Source organism: Phodopus roborovskii, unplaced genomic scaffold (genome assembly GCF_943737965.1).
Source record: "Phodopus roborovskii unplaced genomic scaffold, PHOROB, whole genome shotgun sequence".
In the NCBI taxonomy this organism is placed as follows: Eukaryota; Metazoa; Chordata; class Mammalia; order Rodentia; family Cricetidae; genus Phodopus; species Phodopus roborovskii.
This window is the reverse complement of record NW_026126550.1, coordinates 3713045-3734390: the sequence shown is the minus strand read 5'-3', so window position 1 is coordinate 3734390 and position 21346 is coordinate 3713045. Positions and strand designations below refer to the sequence as shown.

General features: G+C 41.1%; 1 protein-coding gene across 1 annotated transcript in view; it reads right to left on the bottom strand.

Moving 5' to 3' along the window:
• The window catches only part of Sntg2 (syntrophin gamma 2), a 196301-nt gene that overhangs the window by 26839 nt on the left and 148116 nt on the right, over positions 1-21346 (bottom strand). The window contains exons 13-14 of the mRNA XM_051201296.1: positions 20561-20632; positions 18741-18947 (exon numbers count right to left, since the gene is read on the bottom strand). Coding sequence (XP_051057253.1) covers positions 18741-18947; positions 20561-20632 — 279 coding nt within the window. The remainder of the gene's footprint in view (positions 1-18740; positions 18948-20560; positions 20633-21346) is intronic.

The following is a 21346-nucleotide window of genomic DNA, read 5'->3' as shown; positions in this document are numbered from 1 at the left end:
AGCAGAAGCACTTCTCTGGGCAGAGCAGAGAGAGGCCAGCCTCCAAGCCTGGGCTCACTCTATCCACCTTCCTGCTATAATGGTAGACTATGCCAAGCTCTGCACAACACATCTCTCAGCAGCACAGGAGGTAGGTACCTGAATCACATTTTAAGGTGCACAGCTTGTCAAAGTTAAAGGAGAGGCTCACTCTCCTTGTCCTGAGGCCAGCTCCTAGCTATGCTGCTTCCTGCACAACAGATCAGAGTTGCAGCCTCAAGTGTTCACACTTGCCCTTCTAGGTTGCAATGTGCCCCATTGGAAAGTATGCCATTTTCCTAAACCAGGTGAACATAGTGCTAAGTGGGAGGTTTACAGAGACAAATAAAGAATACAGACAGCAACCCAATATTATGCGTTGATGAAATAAAGAAGAAAAACATGGAATCAAGTTCTAGAAGAAGGAAGAAGGCAATCAATATTAAACAAGAAAAATAAACGAAGGAGGAAATAGAAAAACAACCTAGAACATTTGTGGACTCAAAATGTGACCTTAAAAAAAACAGACTTTAAAAAAAAAAAACCCAAAATTTTAGCTTTATTAATGAAAAAAAAAAAAAAAAAGAGTCAAATAGCTTGAGTCAGAAATCAAACAGGGGCACATAGTTCTGATTTTACAGGAATAAAAAATACTGGAAGAAAGCTTTAAACAAATTTTGCACAAATAAATTAGATAAATTATATGAAATGGATATGTTCCTATGAGACACACAATCTTCTGAGACTGAATCATTATGATGTAGAAAGTGGGGACATTTATTTAACTAGTAAATATTGCATGGGAACCAAGGTTCACTAGACTCAGTACAGGGTTCCCACTCAAATGATGCTGAACCTCCCACCCGGATGCTATCCACAACCCGAGCAGGCAGCAAGAGAGAGCTCCGGGCCCCAAAATCTAATCCGTATCCCTGGTCACATGTACACTTGTGACCATGCCCAGAAGGATGTGGTTAGTGATTCAGGTATAGTGGTGGATATTACTACAAGTAAAGATGCTGGGCTATAGCCAATATCCCAAATCTAAAGGAAAACAGAAGACCACACAGTTTCACTGGTAAACGCTACCAAATATTTAAAGAAAAATGAAGGTCTCTTAAAATCTTAAAATTTGGTGTTTCCAAATGTGTCCTCTCAGATCTGTATCTCTTAGTGCCAAAGCCAAAGAGACTCTCCAGGAGAAGAAAAGTAAAGACCAGTGTTTCTAATGGACACCGACCAAGTTTACCACAAAACACAACAAAAACAACTGGAATTCATCAATGTGTTAAGGCCACTATATAGCGTGACAAAGTGGTAATTATCTCTGTAAAGGAAAGGTGGCTTGACACCAGAAAAGTCAATCAGTTCCCTGCACTGTATTTAAAAGGGAGGAAGGAAACTTCATCATTTCAACTGATGTAAGAAAGGCATTGGCAAAATCCAACACCATTCCATGATTAAAGCAAAGAAACCACTGATAGAAACTACGAAACAACCACATGCATGTGGAATTCTGCAGCTAATGTCAATGGAGAAAGACTGAAGGTTTTGTCTCTAAAGAAACAAAAGGCATCAAACTGGAAATAGAAGAAAATGTAAAATGATCTTTGCTCACAAATGACATGAGCTTATATGGAGAAAGTCTTAAAATTTTAGCAAAATTGAACAGCAGTTGAGCACTGAAAATGAGCATGGGAAGCCAATTATGTTTCTACATGCCAGTCATGAACAGCTTAAAAAGGGTGTTAAGGATATAATCTCATTTACAATTGCATCACAAATCACAGAGCAGGAATGTTGGTAGGGAGACAATAAAACAAACAAACAAACAATTACATCACAAAGACTGAAAGACATAGGAGTAGAATAGTCAGCTCAGTAACAAAATACTAACCAATGAATAAAGCATTTAAAATATTTAATTAAGGAATTATAATTATAAGAACCATAAACTTAAAACTTGAAAAGTGATCTTATGCTCCTACATCAGGAGATTTAACACTGAGGTGTTACTACCACTCCAAGTTACTAATGAACTCAATGCAAACCCCATAAAAAACTCCAAAGACATTTTCCTGAGATTAGAAAAACTGTTACAATTAGGCTAAGGTCTGCTTTAAGTTATTCCAATTGTGTAAACCAGTGTTTTTGTTGTCCACCTTAGTTGTGGGTGGTAGGGGTGGGGGAGCTGTGCCTTGTTTTAGACACTCCATTTTAAAGGTAGCATTTCACTCCAACTTCAGTGGGAACACAAAGGCAGGATGACTCTGCACCTTGCTATGAATTTAAATACCACCCCATCTACACACTCTAGGAATTGTTTTAAATGTTCTAACTACCAATCATTTTTATCAACAGTGAAACAACATTCAGGGATTAATTCTCTTGGCTCCTTTTTTATAGACAAGGAAAACAAAGCAAAGATATTAAAAACTTGGCCAAAGTTTTCTAGCTGGTGGGCAGTGAAGCCAGGTCCCAGGCCTGGTGTCCTTCTGCAAGGCTCTACAGCTGATGGTGGTGTCTGATGATGGAGTGAGTAATTCAGGGCCACTGAAGGGAAACTTCTGCTAAGACCATCTTTTTTCTCCCCATGGAGTTAACTGCTATAAAATTTCAGCAAAGAAGACAATACCTGCTGCCTTTCTTCCCCCAGTGGAAATGTCACAGGGCCTTTTCTTCACCTCATGGATATTTCAGCCTGGCATCTGAGGCTCAGAACAATAGGTTGGTAATATAAGTGCATGTTTGGTCTTGCTCACTGTGACCTTGGGCCTTCTATTGTGTAGTCTAAGTAATGTCTACAAGGATGGTGCTTAATAGTGTTCTCATTTGGCTTCCAAATCAAGAGTATTTTATTGCTTCAAGCCCAGAGCTGCTTGCCTCTATTCCACTGCCTGAGACCACTGGATTGTGGATACTGCTGCCTGAACCTCTTAGCTGAAGTTGAGTTCTCCAGCACTGGTCTGTCCGTAGCCATTGATATGAACATTTCATAAGCAGTATGTCCCAAGAGGAGACCAGGGGACAAGGCACATTGCTGATCTCCAACTCCTCATGATGCTGACTCAGTGAGTACATCCTGTTCCAGCAGAGACCTTCACTTCCTGGAAGTATGCTATTCATTCTAACCAATAGTCTTAACAAACGAAAAGCTAGAATTTAAAATCTTCTCAATGTCCTGCAAATGTGGAGAACAGAGGTGTGTTTGTAGATGAAGAATCAGAACTCAGAGGCTGTGGGCTCTCCCAGGTATCCTCAGCTTGAAAGGCTTGTGGTAGAGTCAATGTTCTCTCATCCCAACTGTGGCTTCCTATATTATTTATATGACCTGTGTCTGTGGATCCCAATAATTTGGGTGTGGGGAAGTGAGGGCATCCAATGAAAAGCATGACTTCTGTAGTTTCCCCAAGCCCATCTAAATCTGAAGCCCCCGACTCTGAGAAAGAAGAGAAGCCTGGTGAACAAACAGATTCAGGAAGGAGGGAATAAAGAAGAACAACAGCAATAATAAAGGTCATTTGTTGACAAATTTTCTTTGAAGTTAGTTGTCTTAGTTGGTTTTTTGTTTTGTTTTGTTTTGCCAACACAAGCTAGAGTTATCAGAGATAATATTCTACTTGTTTTGTAAAAAAAAAAATATTGTAAGTAACAAGTTAAAAGTAAACCACATTTTCTTTCGATTTATTCAGAGAATATATGGCACATTTTTAAAAGTGATCCATGTACAAACTGCAAAATATAATAGTTTGGAATTTATTATAAAAGAAAATGCAACCCTTTTCCTCAGTTGCTATGTAAGTTTTGGGGGTACCTGATCTGTGAGAGAGTCCCTTGAAAAGTTGGGATTATAGTGACTAAGAAAATGGGATGCTGGTTACCCTGAGATTGTGTTCTGGAAAGCCATCTGGACTTGACTGTTAAACTCATTACCAGGTCAATGGTCATCCCTTGCCACACCATCCACCAGAATGGGAATGCTAATCATGGAGGGCAGAAGCTTCAAGATGAGAGCAATTAATAAAAGCTAATTTGACAAGTGCTTCTGGAGATGGGGATGTTAATTGAAGGGTTGGATTAAACCCTGAAATAAATTAAGTTACAGAAATAAAAACAGTACCACTAGTAATCTAATTAAATTAAGCTATGATAGGTTTTAGAGAACTGCCTTGCCAGCTCTAAACCAATCTATGCTCCCACAGCTTTTCAGATAATATTCAGAGGGGCTAATTGTACCAAGAATACTAAGAAAGAATCTTCAAAATCACCTCACATCACAATATATTTTTGATTTAACCACTGAGCCCCCATACAATGACATTAACCTAGATTGACCTCAACCTACTGAAGAGTCACATGGCAGCCGCTAACCTGGAGTAGGGAAGCAGTAATAATATCCCCAAACATTGGAAGTTGTCAGGAAACCTAACAGGGGCCCGGACAAACAAAGAAGATTGATGTACACAAAGTGTGGTGAGTCTAGCCTGCTGGAGCACAGGACAGAACCGGCTACCTAGTGGCATCATAGCAGAGAGGTCTATCAGAACATACTCTGCAGGCCAGGCTTTGATCTTGGAAGGGAGCCTCATGTAAGGATGATTGTCTGCTCTTCAGGAACTGGATTTTGGATGTGGCATGGACTACTGAAACTCAGTGTGGAGAGGACAAGAGATATATACAGCAGAGAAAAATGGTTCCTAGATATTTCTCATCAATGCTGATTGACACAGACAAATCACACCAGACATAGCCAGATCTAGGGTAGTTGCTGAAGAACTTCAGGGCCAACCAGTGGCAAAGGGGACATAGACTCAAACATGTCCCTCTTTGGCAAAACAGGACCCCAGCAAGACACCCAGAAACTATCCTGCCTTCTTCCCGAGAATGTGGGCTTCAAAATTGATGTTGCTTATTGGCTTAGAAGCTGACCCATATACCTGCTCCTGTATTCATGGCTGTGCTCTATACCTCTTGATGTTTCTTTGAATTCAGCACAGACAGTATATGTATGGGTCTGTTATCACAGGATGCCATAATGTACAAGAGCAACTAACTGGCTTCAACACAGACAAACATTGTGGTCATAGAAAATGCAGGACCTCATTCTGACTCTGTCAGTGGCATTAAAAATAAAGAGAATGGTACTCTTAAAGCAAGTACTGAAGAATAGTGCAAAGCAGAATGTGTTGACCTGATGTGAAGGATAAGATATGTTTCTGGGCACATATGCCATGAAGAGAAAGGACCATAAGACTCGAATAGATGGATCCTCTTGCTGGGCGTATTTGTTGGCTATTGCTGTGATAAAGTACAATGATCAAGACAGCTTATAGAAAAAGAGTTTATTTGGGCTTATGGTTCCATAGAGTTAGAGTCCATGATAGCAGCTCATAGGTGGCAAGCATGGTGGTTGGAAAAGAGTTATGAACTCACCCCTTGAACTTCTAGCAGGAGGTTGAGAAAGGGAACTGGAAATGGTGGGTGGTTTTGAAACCTCAAATTGCTCCCAGCACATATTTACCAGCATGGCCACACCTCCTGAACCTACACAAGCAGAACTACCAACTGGGGTCCAGGCATTTAACCACCTAAGCCCATGGAGGACATTCTCATTCAAATCACCACACTGATTATGGCTGAGAGGATGCAATTCAAATTAACCCAACTCTGAGGCACTGAGCCATCTTGAAACTCAGCATTCTCAGAACACAGATAAAGTTCTGATTTCAAAGCATTCAATACTCTCAGATAAACACCATTTCTAACAGGAAGAGTTTAAGCAAGCTCAAGGATGATGAATGAAGAATATATTGGAGATGCTACCATCATCCAAAAGGAGTATAAGAGAAGACACATGTACAAGCATATAGTGCTATAGTAGTTTCAAGTGAAAAATGAAATTTTTATATTTGAACGTAATTCAGATACAATGAAACTACTTTTTAAAATTAGATCCACATGTATATCTTTGTAAAAGAGGATCGTAGGCTCCTTTATAGTGACTAGAATGGGTTTTGGAGGAAAGTTACTGAGGGCATATCAAGTCCAATGAGTAAGTTGGGTGCATGTGACTCTGATTCATGCACCTGTTATAATCATATCCATTACATTTAGGTTATTGCTGTAGTGCATTTCCATTGTCTTAACTAAGTGCTACAGACTGCTAACTGACAATGAAAAGTTTATGTATTTTTATTTTTTCTTTTGTATATACGTTTGCATGGATGTGCATGTATGTTGGAGGCCAGAGGACATCTTCAGCTGCCATTCCTCATGTTCTATCTGCCTTCTTTGTAGATAGGGTCTCACTGCCCTGGAACTTACCCAGTAGTTTAGGCTTGATGTTAGGGAGTCCTAAGGATCTCCTTGTCTCTGTCTCCCCAGGGCTGGGATTATAAGTAAATGCCACTATACTCAGTTTTGATTTAATGTGAGTTCTATGTATCTAACTCAGGTCTTTATGCTTGCAATGGAAGCTCTTTCCAGACAGAGACATCTCCTCATACCAGAAAGGCCTATTAAACTCATGGTTTTAGAGAATTGCTGGTTCAGGGGTGAGGTTTATTTCAATGATGTGTATGCCACAGACTCCCATAACAGCATACAAGACACTGAGATAGTCTAACTGCTTTTCTCAATAGGCCCAACCTCATATAATGTGTAAACCTGCTAACATAGCAATTTATCAATCCATGAAATGATCAACAAAGTAGGACAGAGGGCTTATGACTCAACTACCTTTTAAGTGTTCTTCTTAGTCTGTCTTCTTAATACCTGCCAATGGGAACTATATCCAAGACAAATTTTTGACTGCACTACAATCCAGAAACAGAAAGTTCCAGGAAGGCTATAGGATGTGAAATGTGCATGCTAGCCAGATCTTCAGTTGTTGGAAATCTTTCCCCTAGAGAAATAACATTAGAAATGACAGCCAAATTACAAGGCTGAGTCATGCTGTGCTGGAACATCAAGGCTACATGAGAAACGAAGTGCTACACATCTGCCTTCATTTTGTCTACACATTTGATCATGAAGGTGAAAACTGTTGGATAAGCAAAGACCCTGGTGTGGCCAGGGCTTGGACCAGAGAACTAGATAAATCTCCACTTACAAAGGCCACTCTTCCCTAAAGTGCAATCTGCTCCTTTGTAAATGCAGACTGATATTAGATGTTAGATTTCACAGCAGTCATCACACTTTGAGGGCTGTGTCTTCTGTAGTTCTTCCAGCACCTTCTGGTGCCCTCAAAAAGCTACTATGCACACAGTTGTCACCCCATGCCCTCATGGATGCAGAATCCCTAACACACTGAGTTTCTATGATTTGACTCCATGTGATACCACTCAGATGAGCACATTTAGGCACCTCAAGAATGAGTGTATGTTTGAATTTAATAAAAAGTAAAGTTCAAGGGTCATAGACTAATTTCCCAGCTCAGGTGATACCTTAGGACCTTATTGTGCTGTTTGACTTCAACCTGAAATGTAACGCCACCCCCCGAGAAATGCAGACCCCACAGCACAAGTTGACAATTCAGTAAGTGTCTGCTGTAAGGAAAGCATGCCCACCTCCCCACACCTCCACCCCCACCCCCACCAACATCTTGTTACCTCTTAGAAGGAGGTGAGTCTTGTGCAACCAGAGAATAGATAAGACACTGAAAGGAAAATCAGATTATTTTCAAATGCAGCAAAGATGAAGCAGGCACACCACCCTCTGTCAGGCTACAGAGGTCACTGGTCACTCACTTCTCTGTTCCCAGCAAGGAATCTGCTCATACCCCTTGTCTGAATTATCTCCCAGGGGCCTCCAACTGCAGGGGGGCCATAATGAGATATTTGAGGATGAGGGCAGCTCAGTGTGCGTTTCCTGACTGATATGTGCCAAGGGTTGGGTTAGAGCCTGAAGAAGTATTTGAGTTAGTATAGATGTCATTGCCCTTTTAGGTTATTTCCTACCACATAGTCAATAGAATCCTGCCAACCTTGGAAACTTGTGAGTCTCACATGTTAGTGTAAAAGGAAGATGCAATCCCCTATTTCCTCAAGGCTGCTGGTGAAGAGTTATCCTGTCTTCTCACAGTCTGATTCCTGTCATGTGTTTTCATCCAACTGCTATGTTAGGCTACATGATCTAATGACCTTTGTCTATCCCGGGCAACTGAAAGCAACTCTTAAATTACCAGATTTCCCTTCTCTAGATGAAGTGTCTCTGAGGGATTCCTGCCATCAGGCTTTAACCTCTCATATAAATGACAATGACATCCTCCTGTAATCTGTCCTTGAAGGGTAACCAAGCTCAGTTTCAAGAAATTCTGAGTACTGCTAATGGTGCTCACAGAGAAGGTTTGCAGGAAGGAGGTCAGACAGGAAGCGGTTCACATGCTTTCCTCCCCAGATATTCCTCTCACTCTCTTTAAACATGCTAATTCATTTTATGAGTACTCTGGGCTGTGACCTATGGCAGTGAGATGATATCTAATGTGATCACACAATTGTGATGCATGGGGAAGTGGGACAAAGGAGTCAAGAATTGAATCAAGTCATCAAGTGCTAGGCAAAGGAGACCCACATTTTACTCAGATCAGAGACTGGACAGACAGAAGCCAGAGGGGCAGACAGTACTGGGCAGGCATCCAGGGAGAGGTGGGGGATTAGTGGTCTAGGAGAAGACAAAGAGGTTCAGCAGGTCTCTGTCCAGACACTACACATTCCTACATCTGGAGGAAGGGGCATGAGCTTCAAGTGTATAAAGTTTGGAGACATACTGAGAGGAGGGGATTCAAGCAGGGGAGGGAGAGGGAAGGGTGAGGCAGCAGATGAGTAGAGGTGATGAGGTATAAGGGATCACAGACCTGAGACAAGAGGCTGCAGGACATTTAACTGGACTGTGATCTCACCACAGTGTACAGGGTGTATTCAGACTCTTGCTGGAGCATGAGGAGTTTGAGCATTTTCTGGCTGTGGCCAGTCATGAGGCAGGCCTCAGAGTTTCCTGAGCCTCTGCTGCCTAAGAGGAGGCTAGGAAACCCAAAGAAGAATTGCATGCAGTAAGCTCAGCAGCTAGTTCATTAGAGTCTCTGCCATCCTTTGCTCTACATGCTGTGCAAGCACACATGAGAGAGGACAGAGGATGGAAGGGGCAGCTAAGCTTCAGTCTGCATTGCAAACTCACATCTGAAAACAAAACAAAGAAACAAACAAAAAACTTAACAAATCAGCACATAAATGAATAGTTTTAGAATAGTTAAAACTGTTTTGTATCTCCTTCTGCTAATCAGATTTACATTCCCATGGGAATACAACAGCAATATCAATCAATATTTTAACAAAATAACTTTGTTCAAGAACCAAGGTCTTCTTGAAATGATTGATCTTGCTCCTCCACAAAATCATGAGAAAAAAAATAAAACATGTTGCAAACAGTTGCTTTCTGGGAACAAGAGTCAAATTTGATCACTATATACACCTGGTTGGAGCTGTGTATACCAGACACACACACACACACACACACACACACACACACACACACACACACACACACACGGATGTATATATACATATGTATATATACATATATATATACATATGTACATATGTATATATATATGTAGACATATCTTTAACTATCATTTATCTCTATATCTATCTATCTATCTATCTATCTATCATCTATCTCAACACTGGCTGGCTTTAGTCAAGCTTGAAACTATACATACAGTGATAGCTTAGCCTGTGAAGGTGCTTCAGCCATGGTCATAGTCAGCAGCATAACTGCCTCTCAACATCCATCTATTAATACCTAGGACTTTAGGCTGTTCACTCCTGGTAAACTGAAAAGGTTCTCAGGCATGATAATTGAAAGACCTTCAGATCAGGAAAATTATCTGTGTTCTTAGTCAAACCTCATGAATCTTAACGATGGAAAACCTTTTTTTCCAAACAGAACTATCCTTGGATTTATAGATAAAGGGGACTCCATGATTCCCCCCCCCCAGACTTCCAAGCTACAGAGCTATGGGAAAGAACACCCCAGTTCTAGGTAAGCTGCAAAACAAATGGTAATCCTCGTGTCAATAATACCAAAGCTCCCATGCCCAGCCTGTCTTGATAATACCATTTTTCTGTGATTGTTAGCAAATCCATTATCTTATTTCACTCTTGTGGTTAGCTGAAAAGACACCATTTTCCAGGCTTTACATTCCATATTTACCTTTTCCTAATAGCTTCCTAGGAGGTATTTGTGTTGGACAAACATAAACACAATTCAAGTCTAACTCGTTTGTGCAAACATTAGGTGGGACAGCCACTTCTAAATGTTTTCATAGATATGTACTCCTACATATCTCACTGCCCTGACAGGAAGAGCTGGTGCTGGATTCATTTCCCCTGTGTTCTCCTTTCAGGAATCATTAGAATTAGCTGTATCTGATGACATGACACGAGCCTATAAGTTAACCCTGCTGAATATAGAGACTGCCCAGAGAATGAGTTGGTAGTGCTAAAGGTACATTCAATATGAGGGATCACATACCTCTACCATGTTTAGAGTCTATGTCTCTACAGGAGTTTGCTAGATAGCTGTGAATAGTGAATATCTGAGTTTAACCTGTTATATGATACTGAAATATGCTTAACAGAAACAAAATACTAATTGAACTATAAAATTCAGTTGGATTCTTTAAAGTTAAAAATTGGGTTTTTTCCCCGTGTGTGTGTGTGTGTGTGTGTTGAGACCAGAGGACAATGTTATGTACTTAGTTCTATCCTTTCACCTTTAGGTGGTATTTGGATATTGAACTCAGGACCTCAGGCTTGTGTGGCAAGGTGTTTTCTCCCTGAGCCACATAGCCAACACAGATTTTAAAGAAAAATTTAACTGAATTATTGAATAACATCCATGTGAAGATACTTGTGAAGTTTTTGGAAGTCAGTCTTTCCTTAGTGGCTAAGAACATCTCAGAGAGAACGTTCAAGTAAGTGGATAACAGAAATTTCATTTCAGCATGGATTTATATGGTACTTCAAGAAGGAGGCAACCCAAATGTCTGTCCTGTCCTCTGAGAAGCAACAGGAAGACACTAGAGAGGAACAGGGTTCCCATTTCAAGAGCAATGGGCACCACATTGATAGTTTTAAATTAACATAAACCTAACTAGTAAGCTACTTCTGCAAACAGCTCAGCACACCAGCACTGTGGTATGCTGTTTTGTGTACAAAATTAAAATAAGCTAAAACTCAATTCTTTTGGTAGCAAAGGAGTGATGATTTTTTAAACATCCATTAATCTAACTCAAACTATTTAATGTTTCATTCAATGTCTCATAGGCTCCTTTTTCTTTCAGAAGAAATAATAAAACATTTGTAATAGTCACAAGGTATTAGAAAATCTCTTATTAACAATGGTTTTTGAAGTAACTCCAAGATTGAGATTTCTCTAAAAATTATCTGGAAAATTAATTGAAGCACTTAGGGAATTGTTTTGCATATTTTAATGTGAAGTGTATTTTAAACATTAATTAGCTAAATTACTGTTTTCACTCAAGGGATAAAATAGTAAACTCTTTAAAAACAACATGCAAAAGGAAGACTGAGGTTCCTTTTCCATTCTCTGACAAACTCAAATGCACAAAGTAAGGTCATCAAGGGTCCTCTTCCCCCCCAAAACCTCCACAGCATATCCTCACATATGAAAATAGCATTTTCTTTGTAACCTCATATTATCTGTGGTCAGAACCAGCTCTCTCTTGTCAGCATCTTTTGCCTACAAGTTAGGAATGCCTTCTGGAAGAGATGGTTCCTGTCAGCTACAGATCACTGGTATCCTCAACAGTAGGTCGCTCATTGCACAGAGAGAATTAAAGATTTACCACAGTACCTAAGACAATGCAAACCAGATCCAGAATTTAGACAAGCTAAGACTCCAGAGCTAGCAAAAAAAGCTCACACATTAAACTCTAACTTCTGTACATCACCCACACTCAGACCTTCACTTGGGTTTATTTGCTCATTTCTGAAGAACACTGATGAGTGTGACTCTGGTGACAGAAGACATGGCCATCTAATTAGGAAGAAGAGGGTGTAAGCAAGAAAAAAAGGAATGAATACTTGAATAACAAATGAGTACCAAGGAAATCCAAGAAATGAAGGGATGGAACAGGTAAGGCATTCTGTGTTAGGTAAGAGCATCTTTTACTGGTATAACAAGTGTGCATCCCTGCCACTTGATACTCTGGTTATTTTGTGGACTTCCCCTAACTGAGATTTACTTGGAGTGTTGTAAAGGGGTAGAGAACATAAGACATTTGGAAATGTACCTATAAAAATGTAGTTCTGGGTTTGTTTAGCACTGAGATTAGTGTCCTTCAGTTTTTAGAAAGCTTTGGTAGTCAACTGATGACATTTGACAAGTGAAATCATGGCAATGGTTGAATGATATCCAGTTGGTTTGATGCATTACCATCATTATCTATGTGCCATTCCAATCAGAAGTCTTAAAATGGGCCAGTCACATGTCCTTAGCAGACCTCTTGGTGCATGCCTTGATGTGAACTCCTGCTACATGTCTTCAGAGGGGGACTCTCCTCCAGGACTCCACTGTGTAGCTATAGCCATCTTCCCTGTAAAATGCATGAGATGGCATCCAACATGGAAAGCACCACCATCTTCTTTCTTGAAGGCAATGCCCACAATAAGGGAGTAGCTGTTGTCTTTGTAGTCACATGTCATCTAACAGATAAATCCTCTTCAATCCCAGAATACAGATTTTAATTGACTCACATGGCTTTGGAGATATTGCTGATTTCAGTTGTTATAAATACAGTTGATTTTGAGCATTTCCACACACATCTAGGTGAGCAAGGCACCACTGACCTATGGTAGGTACTAGTCCACATTGAAGACCCTGACAAGGCTGTGGCATTTTCCATTTTGCTAATGAGTAGAGATTCTAGCTTCTTCAATCTTATAGATAGAAGTTATCAACTCATCTGCTTCTTCTTGAGTCAACCATTTGCCACTCTCCTCGGAGAACTACTGACAGGTGAATTGATGACTACTGTCCCCAAAACAGCCTGCCCTGCTTTCAAATAGCTAAAGAGTTAGAAAACATATCTTGTCACCTTCACAATGGCTTGGTCCTTTCCCATGTACTTGTAGAATAATGGACTAGAATGAGTATCTCATTTATCTCTAGGCTTGCCACCTTGCATGCCACCCTGGCTACGCAGGGCCAGGTTTTATAAAGGAAACGCCTGGAAGCAACTCCTGTATACAAAGGGGCTAACTGGTCTCCATGTCACCCCCAATTCCCTATCTGCAGGCACCCTGGGAAGAGTCATTCATCAACACAGCTGGAGTCAGATGCCTTCTCAGAGGAATCTGAGCAACTCTGGGAAATACATGACCTTGTCTTATGATAATCACAAAGGCTATTCTTCTTTCATATGTGGCTGGCTATTTTCTTCCTGTTTTATATGGGACCACTGAGAATGTCCAAGTCCATGTAAAATAAATAACCCTCATCGATCACATCACCCCTGGTGAATGTACTTTGAAAACCAAGATTGATACACACAAATAACTTGCAAAGCACTAAAGATATGGTATAAATACAATGCCCTCTTCCATAAAATCATCTTTCAATCCTATCCTAGAGACATCATGCAGTCAGTTCCTATGGGCAGCAGAGGTTCATTGATGTGAAGCACAAGGACAATGACATTAGAGCATCAAATGTCAAAACCAAGGTTTTGATCTTCCAGTACTATGAGCCTTGCTGCTTACTGTCCAGCATAGGCATCACAGAGGATTCAGCTACCCTCTGTTCATTCAAAGGTGAGAGAGGCAGTCTCTAGCATGGAGATCTGGAGATCAGCCTGTTTTATCTGCTGTAGGAGGATGGTGGTGGTAGTGCAGGAAATAAATTCCATCACGAGGGCTCTGATGCTGAGAGAGGCTGTGTGCCCAGGCATCTCCAAAACCGTGAATGAAGGCTTGCAACTAGGTGCAAGCAGCACTGTTCAGAAAAGCCTCTTGGGACTGAGTCTCCCTCCACACCATGCTTCTGGCCTATAGACATTGGTCACTCAATGAAATGGTGTCCTTGCTGTCTATTCACTTTGCACTTATCTAGTTCATACCTGCTTCTTAAATTGCTCACACACAATTTAAAAATATTTCTCTCTTTCTCTTCACTTTTCTTTTCCATAGCCTTAGTTACCTGTACTCACTGTGGTTGGAAAATACTAAATTGAAAAATACCTGAAAATGTTCATGAGTTTAAATGTACTGTTCTGAGTGGTATAGTGAATCCCTGTGTCATCTCCCTCAGTTCAACACAGGATATGAATTCTCTCCTTTTCTAGCATGTCTGTACTGCACGTACTACCCTCCCATTAGTTACTTAAAAGTCACCATGATTCTCAAGTCACTGTCAAAGTACATATTTCTTGTTTGTACAGTCCTTTTACAGAAGCCCAGCAATGCACCACATATTACAATGGCTATGTTGGTACCTTCTTTCCTTTCATCAGGTAGGCATCGCATCGTCTTACATCATCACTAGCAGAAAGATGAAGACAGCACAGGAAGATATTGTAGGAGAAATGGGTCTCCTTCACACAACCTACTATCACACAACCTACTACATTGTCATTGGTACATGTTTTTGTGCCTATTCATGTGATTGCACATGCACAAGTAAACATCATATGCAGGATCAATGCATCCAAGGTTTTTGGTATCCACTGGGGGGGGGGCTTGGAACATATCCACAGAGCTTGAACATTCAGGAGACATAGAAATAAAGACAGTACTGTTTTCCCACTGGATCTGAGATGGCAGTGCTTTAAAAATCCCTGAGAACAGGGTCCTCTTGTACTCTGATCCCCTTTTCCTTCGGAAAGTCTGCAGTAGTCTGGTTGTCTGACATCAATGCCCAAGTCCTCTCTGCTCATAGGGCTCTCATAACTGAGGTGCTCCAGCCCTCTCCCACTATGCTTCAGAGGAGCTGATGTCATCCTAGTCCGCAGAGTGGAGGCTACAGGCTGAGATCCTATAGCAGACTGTGTTCCCTATATAGCCATGTGGTCTGACTAGCTCCTGTTCCAAGATATCAGAATCAGTCTGAAGACAATTCTTAATTTAATCATCAGCTATGTTTCCTTGTTCACAAAACATGCATAAGGAAACACTTTGCTTCTGAGAGGTGGTCTGTAACCAGGAAGGTAATTACTCAACAAATACATCCAAGTCTGAAGCTTAGCAGGTGGAGTTACCGAGGCCAACTTTTCTTCTCACTGTTGACAGCAATATAAGTTCTGTTACTTGCAACCAATTGAAGCCTATTAGGCAGACATTTTACACTTGCTCTGTGTTATTATGAAAAAGATATTTTATTTCCTTTTTAATTGCTAACCCAATACTGATGGTATAAACAAAACTTTAAAGGAAATGATGTGGAAAACACAAAAATAATTCATACTTCAGAATAATATGCACAAAGCAATGGACATATATTTTAATAAAATATTTTGTATATATGTCAAAGCAGTTTGAAAAGCTATCTAATCTACTATAATCTTGGCATCTGCATGTGAATTTGGGAGGCAGTGATGGATCAAATAGACCCATGGAAAAAGTTAGATATTTTTGACTGACACTGAGACTTTAATAATTTTGGATATGTGTGATGTAGATATTATTTAAAACATTATGGCATAGAACAATGCAGGTTGAAGAGAATTTTCAGTGAGAAGCACTAACTTTGTTCTGACATCTTAGGGTTTTTCTGCACAATGCTTTGGCCACATGGGCAGTAAATGCATCCTGAGTTTGAGGTAGAGTCCATGAGGCACAAAAGGTTCAGAGTTTTAAATCTGGGTGAAGTAAGTGGCTGTAGTTTTAATAACATTGGTTCTTCTTCCCAGGGGCAGCTGTTAGCCTTATCTTCCTGCATGTTTTAGCTAATGGATTAACTAAAGATGTCTGAATGCTGCCTGAACCTGAATGATGTCTGAACCTGGAATTGGAGCAAGATCCAATAAGTCAGTAAACACAAAACCAGTAAAACAAGACAAAGTTGAAATAGGAGATGGATGAAACAAATATGGCATTGCTAACCAATGAAGAAGGTTGCTATTTATTGTACCTGGAATATGCTAGTCATGAGGTGCTTTCCTATGGTTTCATTCTGTCTCCTGGGAGGTTACACGTCATATTAGAACAGGACATGTAGCAACTATAATGTAATTTATAGGTGGTCTTGGAAAAGCCATAGAGTTCTTATGTGCTCATGAGAAGAAACAGAAAATAAATCAACAGTTGCCCACTCACACATTTAAAAGTCTGTGGTGTGTAGGAAAGTATGCATGGACAGCAGCGTAACTTCTAGGACAGCTCTTCAATGTGTCTATGTTAAAATCCTCCATCTTTAGGAATCAGGTTGCAGTGTGGAGAACTACTTTGAACAAGTCACAGAAGGAGGAAGTGGAAGTCCAGGACTGATCTTGTCTGAAAATCAGAAAGGCATTCTCTCTCCTGTCTACCTGTTTCTCCATGGGGACCACAGAAATGCATGGACTGTGAGTCACTTCCTGGGTAGAGCCTTGGAAATGGCTGCAGGGACATTTCTAGTCTCTAGAAGGAAGTATCAAATAAGAATGGAGCCTTCAGACTCTTCAGAGTTTCTAGGACACACTTACTCCTCCCCTATCAATCATGAAAGACCTATACAAGATCAGTACTGGATGCTGGTAGTATTTTCTTCAGAATCTGCCTCCTCTCTTCCTCCCTTACTTTCAATACTCTCCCTCCCTCCCTGTCTCTTTCTCTCCTCCCCACTCATTCCCTCCTCCATCCTTCTCCCTCTCTCCCTCCCTCCCCCTCCCTGTTTCTTTCTCTCTCCTATCTTTCCCTTCTCCCTCTCCCTCCCTGTCTTTTCCTCTCTCCTCTTTCTCGTTCTCTGTCCCCCTCTTGCCATCCCTTCCCCCCTCTTCCTTCCCCCTTTCTCCACTCTTTCTATCTCCTTCCCATTCTCTCTCTATTCCTCCCCCTCTGTCTCCCTCCTCCCTCTGTTCCCCCAGGTTCACCAGCTCACACCTTGATTCTCTGACCTGTCCTATAAGGAAGGACTGTTCTGCTCTCTCTCTCTTGTCTGAACACTGTCATCTTGTGGAGAATAGATGTTGTGACTATTACGGCTCCAGTTCCTTGGAGGCCTCTACTCTCTTTTAGAAAATGACAGTTCTAAACATAAAGAAGGACTTACTGACCTTTGTGGGAAGATGTCCTCCTTTCTATCAGCACTGCAGACACTCTTATCTGACTGAATCACTGTGCCCACCTTGGGAAGACTGGCTACCAGCTTCAGTCTAACACTGAGCTTCCTCTTTCTCTCAAGACAACTCCTGGTTGTCTGTCACTTGTCTTTCAGGGAGACTGTATTTACCTGACTAGGTTGTCTCAGGTTCCTGACCCAAGCTCTGTAGAACAGTAGCCATGTTAAACAGATGGGTACTATCCTGTGTCTCCGGCTCTCATGTTAGAAACAGAACGTATGCTGCAGTCCTCACAGCAAAAATAGTGCCAAAGTCCCCTCCCTATAAGAGGCATCACAAAGTTGACTTCTGGTGGTATGGACTACCTGTGTAGCAGATTTCTAGGTGGCTACAAGTTATCACATCCAGTAAGTGCTTGAGTGAGGGGAGCCAATGTTGTGGGGTTTCCTTTCAAGGTCATATCCTGCAAAAAGTGACCTGGTGTCTCAGCTCCAAGATCCTAATGAGGATCAAAGAGCATGATACACCGTATCATGCATAGTGGCTAGCTCAGGGGAAGATCTCAGGGGCTGGGTGGAGCCAACATTCATTTTCTGTGGACATCTGGGTGTTTGGGCATTTAGTGTTCTTACAGACTGCATGTGAATCCTCAGGGGTGATCAGGTCCCAGTGACTGCTCAGCCCATCACAAAGCCCATGCATATGTTGGCAGCCAAGCGACAGAATCTTTCTATACTGGAAATGAAGCAACTGTCTTCAGTTTCTATGTGCACACTCTTAGAGTTATCATCACCAGGCTGGTCATGAGCCCAGACTCTTGGCAAGGAGACAGACCTTTTCTGATGCATTGCTTCATTTATTTTCTGTCATTCTTCTCTCCAGCAGGACATGTCCTGCAAAGAGGCCCACGTTTACGATAACAGAAACTACAATACATCCTTCCTTATCCGCTCAGTGGATACACATTTGAATTTGCGGATGATTTATTTCCCTGTCTTTGAGAACAGAGAAGCAATTCAGATGCATCACTGTATCATATTCTCCCTTGGACTTTTAAGTCTGAGAGGAAAGGCCATTAAGTGTCTTAAAATATTGGGCACCCAAGTGATTCAGAGCCATCTGTGAGCTTCTTGGTAGCTTGCAAACTCCTCCTACTGCGGCAGGATAGTCCCACAGTAGAAGGAGATTTGGCTCTCTCCTCACAATAAATATGAATGCACACATGAACTAGAGGCAAGACCCTATGACAGACAGCCCAGCTTATTAATGAAAGCCCTGCTCATCATGGAAGCCTGCTTTGACATGGTGACTTGGATGAAAAAATGCTCACCTCTCACGATTCACATTCCTGAAATAAACCTTCATTTATACTCCATCCCCCTAGGCATCAAATATTGTCTAAAATCTGATTGTGAGAAAAGTATGAACCCCATAACATACTCACCCCAGTTCTCTGAACTTCCAGGAAAGTTGCTCTTTGGAATGACTTCTCCCACACGGCCAACTCACTACCCAGCTCCACGCTGAAGTTGTGGCTCTTCCCGTGGCTGGCCAGGACACTAAAGCAGTATGGCCTGGGATCTTCACAGTCAAAATCTTGGAGACCCAGATAAAAGTTTGCCTGCAGCCAGTAGTTGTCTGAAAGCCAGAACTGAAAAATAGTATGGATTGGAGATGGGTCAGGATTGGAAGGTTGAACCCAGACTACAGAACCCAGCTCACCATTTGGGAAGAGGGTTGTATTTGCCTGGTATGATGGAGGTCATCACTTCCTCACAACCACCAAATGGGATGAGTGCTTTAGCAACATTTTCAGAACAACAGCTGAAGCAAACAAAAAGAAGGAATGCAATATATATAGCCTGGTAATCCACCAGACTCACCAGACAACTGGCAGCCATATCTTCCATATGCCTTCCTGATGCATTTGTCTAGGAGCAGCAACACCCTCTGGTGATTTCCTCCCATCAAGGTTAGCTACAGGGACCTGGATGCCACCAGTTGCTACCACATCCAGATGAAGGGTATAGAAGCAGGCAACAGGCAACACTGAGAGAAAACTTCTATAATGGGCTCCTGCTCTTACACACTATAGAAATAACCCACAAAGACATTGTACATAAGCTATGCCCAGACTCTGATTATAGGAAACTAGCCTTTCCTCCTAAGAGACTGACAACTACTATATTTTATATTTTACTTTTAAAGTTAATAACTTTGAGACTCAACCCAACAAACTGAGAAAAGCCCACTGAGGCTTTTTGGTATACATTGATTCCCCAGAGGGCCTGGGTTCAGTATTTCTAAGAGGAGTTCAGGCCCAGGGCTACAAGATGGCGGCTGCTGTTGTAACTCCTGAGTTTGGAGGTGAATTGTTATCCAATGATGGGTTTCTAGCTCAGGGACAAAGTGTGCTCCTGTTTTTTCTCTTTTTTCAACCATAAATTGTGGTGAAGGAGTTCATAACTGAATGAATAAACTTTAACTGGAGCAGGGCAAGGGAAAGACAACAGTAGTATAAATGAAGACCACTATCATTCTCATCAATAGATTCATCACAGCAACTATGTATTTAAACGGTCTTGCTAACAGTGCTAAGATGAAAGGAAACTCTGATCACCGAGATATATCTAGCTTGGTATCTAATAACTCTACATAATTGGTATAATAAAATGTAGCTTATTTAAAAGACTTATTTCAGAACAGACTATGAAACACTGAGCAGTAATTCTCAGATCTAGGCACATAGCAACATTCCCAGGGACCTTTATGTAAAGAGAGCACAGATGTGTGAGTCACATCTCACAGCATGTAAAATTAGATCCGTTGCCTTGGGTGAAGCTCCCTCCAGATGACCACAACACAGAGACGGTTGTGAATCCCTCCAGTGCACTGCCCTGGCCTTAAAGAGCTGGAAATTATAGTTCATGTCACAGGAGACCTGAAGGATATGGTGTCGGCATACCTAGCAAGCGTCTTAGGGGCCTGCCACCATCATGGCAGCTCTTGGTTGACAGAATCAGGAGGGTTAATCTAGACTGAATTTGAGACAAGTCTGTGCTGCATAAGACTCTGGTTTAAAAAAACAAAAGATTAATAAAACAAAAGATAAAACAAAACTTCCAACAAGAGAATTTCCTCTGAAACTGAGACCCTGAATCTCAGTGAAATCCTGTGTCCCTCAATGAGAATATTACTCTTCCCACTCTGTCATCTGAGGGGCATCTTCTCTCTATGAAGCATCCGAATGGCAAGGATACCCACCTTGTGAACTTTAAACAGCACCTCACAGAGGTTATAGGCACGTTCTGCTCGTCCCCAATCCAGTGTGCTTACCTGTGGGAGACAGAAAGACACATTTGTGTAGGAAGAGGAAGCCTTTCAGATTAGAGTTGCAGCACTTACATCATGGAGTGATTATGCATGTCTCAACATAGTGCTACATTTCCCTTGCTCTGGGTGACAATGAACTTTATAGTCTGGTTTGGATTCTGATGTTGTATCCTTCCCTAGTGTGCAACGGGGATACAAAGGATACTTTATTGAGACATACACTGGTAATATGAGAACTTTATACTCCTGGGGATAATTTTAGGGATCTATTTTTGTATTACCTGTCAATTAAATTTTAGTTTAAATGTAGAAAATGTAAGAAGAGTATGCACGTGAGATAGTGTGGCAATCAAGCAGACATACTGTTGACCAGCTGTCTATTATTCAGAACTAAATTCTCTAGACATTTCTGCTTCAGAAATAAGTAGAAAAATACCTAATCAATTTACTTGAATATGTTTTTTGATGGTTGGACACATCATAGCTCATAACTATTCATTTTTGAGTGATGTGTTGTGATTTATAATTTACATTCACATATATGATCTCAGAGTTAAAATGTTTCTGGCAAAAAGTATATAATTCTCAGCAGTGTGAGAGATTTGGGTTTCTTCTGCTGGCCATGCACTTAGCCTTACAGCCAATAAAACCTAAACAGTGGTTTCCTGTGATGTGTTTGAAGCACTGAATCCACATGTATTTAATCAGCTGGTGGCT